A 4048-nucleotide genomic window follows, 5' to 3' on the forward strand; every position below is an offset into this window, starting at 1 on the left:
ATAAGGTGTGGGGGTTCTCCCCTTGGTTAGAACATTCAGGGATTACCAAAGAGAACTGGGAGACAGTTGGGCAACAGTTGGCTTCTTTTGATGAGTCATGCCCTGGAATCCTAACTGACCAGGACTTCTCCTTTTATTCTCTCATAAATACAATGTTACAGGGGGGTCCTCGTCCCTGTGGGTGAGAAACAATTGGCACACAAGTGGGAGAATCATTAGGAGAATCTTCTGAGGATGAGGATTGTAATAATCCTCCTCCGATTTATCCTTGGGCAGAACTTAGAGAAACTTATAAGAAACATAATAAATATGGAGTTGGGGAAGAAGAAGGAGGAAGTAGCCATTTGGAGGACAGAGCAAGAGCTAGGAAGAATAGGGAGGAAGTTAGAATCAGGGTTGTGGCGCAGCAGAAATTAAGACCCAGAACTGTGGCGCAGCAAACATTGAGAAAGGAGGAAGTGTTTAGGCCATACCCACAGGCAGAGACAGATGAGGAAGAAGTCTACACCTCTCTGTCCACCATGACTCTGAAACACCGAGCCAGTTTCACTTTTGGCTCTTCTAGGGGTCCTGCTCCAGAAAGTCTCATAGCACGCAGTCTTAAAGCGGCTGCTGAAGAAGGGGAAATTGTAGATTGGGAAGATTGGGGTATTACTCCAACTCTTTGTCCTGTTTTTGATGATGGCCAGGGTGGCAATCATCGTCATGAGCCAGTTCCTTTTAAAGTATTGAAAGAGCTCAAGGAAGCTGTTGCCAAGTACGGCCCCTCTTCGCCATATGTGAAGCATTTATTAACTAATGCCACTGCTGCATGGCCCTGGATCCCTTATGATTGGCAAGAGGTTGCTGGTGCAGTGCTCACCCCAGGACAAGCAGTCACTTTTACTGCCCTTGTAAAGAGAGAGGCAGAACAGTATATAGAGGAGAGAGGTATCAACAACCCTGATGAGGCTGGGGGGTGATGATGAATGATTACAGGGACAGGAAGATGGAAAAGACCTAGAGACCAAATACATTTACAGCCTATGGTATTCGCAGCTATCCAACTCTGCCATGTCAGAGCCTTTGGGAAGCTAGAAGCCCAAGGGGCAGAAAGGAAGAAACTTATTGGTCTTAAACAACGAGCCAATGAAACCCCTACAGATTTTATCAGCAGGGTACAAGAAACAGTCGTACGTGTTTTAGGACACACAGCTGGTTCCAAACTGCTTATTCCACAGTTTGTGAAAGAGGGTCTTCACCCTGAATATCAACAGCTCTTGACTGGTTTGGGTGCTAATCCCTCCATAAGTGATATAATCGAGCGCCTTTTAGAGGCACCCCCCTAAAAGTAGAGAACACCAAGCCATGGCGATAGCAATAGCTCAGGGGATTAGTGAAGGCCTTAAACAACGAAAGGGCGTTTGTTTTAATTGTGGAAAAGAAGGGCATTTTAAGGCACAGTGTCGTGCAGGTCAAAAAAGGGGCAATAAACAGCCCACCTGCTATTCCTGTGGAAAAGGCGGACATATGGCAAAGTTCTGTAGATCTAAGAAAACATTGGTTCCGGGAAAAAGGAGGAGGGGCCCTCCCCGTGGGGGCCCCGACACCAGAGCCTATCCGATTACAGTAGCCTCAGAGATGCCCATGGGGCCAGACCCGGAACCAAAAGGGTTGCAGGAGCGATATCAGAGGGAACTACAGAACGAGAGGATCTAGGTCAAACTATTCTAACAGTTGCCAAGCAGGGAAAAGGAAGAGGATTCATTAATAATCACCCCCTGGAGTACTGCCTCTATAGAAGTGGTCCCAGCTACATTTCCCTGACTAATAGTGGGTGCTACAGGATATTCTCCTGTACTTGTCCACACCCAACTACTGCCATCTGGTGACACTACTGTATACCTTACCAACCCACACTGCTACCCAATAACCCTTCCCCCTGGCATGGCTATTGGCCGAGGAATATCTTTGCCATGGATTGAGAGTGAGAGTGTCCCACAAGTAAATTGGTGCACTGAAGTCCAATTACAAGGGCCCATTATACAGATAAATATAGAAGGTAAATTAGTGTCAGGAATGATCGACACTGGAGCTGATGTCTCTGTTATTGATTCAGTACAGTGGGACCCCTCTTGGCCACTTATGTCATCTACCACACCTATTTTGGGGGTGGGAGGCCATCAAGGGGCTAGAAAAGCAGAGCGTCATTTGAGATGGAGTTATGAAGGACAAAGTGGTTTTATTCGTCCCTTAAAGATTACGGGACTAGGCTCTGCCCTGTGGGGTAGAGATTTGTTACATCAGTTACAATTGTATCTTACCACCCCTGAACATTTGGCAACAAACTCCTAGGGGCTACTGTTATGGCGAGCTGCCCAAAGATTACTTGGAGGAGTGATAACCCTGTGTGGGTGGAACAGTGGCCCCTTTCTACAGAGAAGCTCACCGCATTAAAAGATATAGTTAAGGAATTATTGTTACAACAAAGAATTGAGCCTACCACCAGCCCTTATAATTCTCCAGTATTTGTAATAAAAAAGAAAGCTGGCACCTGGAGAATGCTTATTGATTTACAGGTGGTGAATAAAAGAATGGTCCCTATGGGCCCGCTACAGATGGGTCTTCCTTCTCCTGCCTTTATACCTAGAAAATTTGTTATAAAGATAATAGATATTAAGGATTGTTTTTATAGCATTCCCCTTCACCCTGAGGATAGGGATAAATTTGCATTCTCGGTACCATCAAAAAAATTTTCAAAGCCCGTCAATCAGGTATCAGTTTACTGTATTACCTCAGGGAATGGCCAATAGTCCAACTATGTGCCAAGCATATGTTGCAGCTATTGTTCACCTGCTGCGCAGTAAGTACCCCAAGGCCATCATAATCCATTATATGGATGATATTCTCATGGCTACTAAGCAAGCCACGGAGCTAGAAGAATTAACAAAAGAAATGCTCCTTTCCTTGAGTAAATATGGGCTTCAAGTGGCTCCTCATAAGATACAAGATACTAGCCTTTATCAATACCTTGGTCACACCCTTAGTGAAGGGAGGGCATCTAGAATACCCCCAAAGGTGAATTTAGAGAAAGGTAGTACCCTTAATGATTTCCAGAAACTTATTGGTTCCATACAATGGATACGTTCTACAGTTCCTATTCCTGATGATTTGATGTATCCTCTTTATGATATCCTGAAAGGAGATTCCACATTGACCTCCCCCCGGTATTGGACCCCACAAGCCAAAGAGGCCATGACAGATTTTGTCTGGGTGTCATGAATCTATAGTTCAATTTGATCCTGAGCAACCTATATTTGCTACCATTTTAAATCAAAGGTCACATATTGGTTGTCTCTATCAAAAGCAAGTTGTCATAGAATGGCAATATTTCCAGAGAAGTAAAAGAAGCATCCCTTGTAAATTTACGATGCTAGCCAATTTATTCCTAGCTATGTCTGATCGTTGTCTTTGTTTGTTTGGAAAATATCCTGTTTTAAATATTTGTGCTTCTGAAGGTGCTCTTCGTTATTTTACTGACTCCATCCCTGAATGGGCTGCCCTACTCACTTCATGTGATGTCATCATTCTTCCATTACCCCCAACGCTGCGTGGATGGGACAATCTTCCATTACAACCCCCACCACGAATTATTTCCCCTACCCCTGTTGATGGACCAAATGTGTTCACAGATGCCACCAAAAATAAACGGGCAGCCTTTTATGTCCCACAAAAGCAAATATTGAGTTTTTACCACTGAGTATACCTCAGCCCAGAAAAATGAACTCCTTGCTGTTACACGTGCTCTTGCTTATCTTGCCAACGTGCCTGTTAATCTTATCACTGACAGTCTATATTGTGCTACAGCACTTCGAGAACTCCCTACAGCTTTTATCAATCCTCGTGTTAGTACTATTGCTTCTTTGTTAGCAGACCTTCAAAATCTTTTCCTCTCTCGTCACTGTCCTGTGTTTGTGCTGCACGTCCGTTCCCATGTCTCTACTATTGGGCCCATCTACAGTGGTAATGATACGGTAGATCGAGCATTGCTATGCCCTTTACTTTCAGA

At 44.4% G+C, this 4048-nt stretch overlaps 1 protein-coding gene across 1 annotated transcript; it reads left to right on the forward strand.

Annotated features, from left to right (window-relative positions):
- The first annotated feature begins 1926 nt into the window (after window positions 1-1926).
- On the forward strand, window positions 1927-2334 carry LOC141505471 (endogenous retrovirus group K member 25 Pro protein-like). Its single transcript, XM_074211334.1, has one exon. The coding sequence runs from the start codon at window positions 1927-1929 to the stop codon at window positions 2332-2334; it is 408 nt and encodes a 135-aa protein (XP_074067435.1).
- The last annotated feature ends 1714 nt before the right edge of the window (window positions 2335-4048 follow it).

The sequence above is a fragment of the Macrotis lagotis genome, chromosome 1, assembly GCF_037893015.1.
Source record: "Macrotis lagotis isolate mMagLag1 chromosome 1, bilby.v1.9.chrom.fasta, whole genome shotgun sequence".
NCBI lineage: Eukaryota > Metazoa > Chordata > Mammalia > Peramelemorphia > Peramelidae > Macrotis > Macrotis lagotis.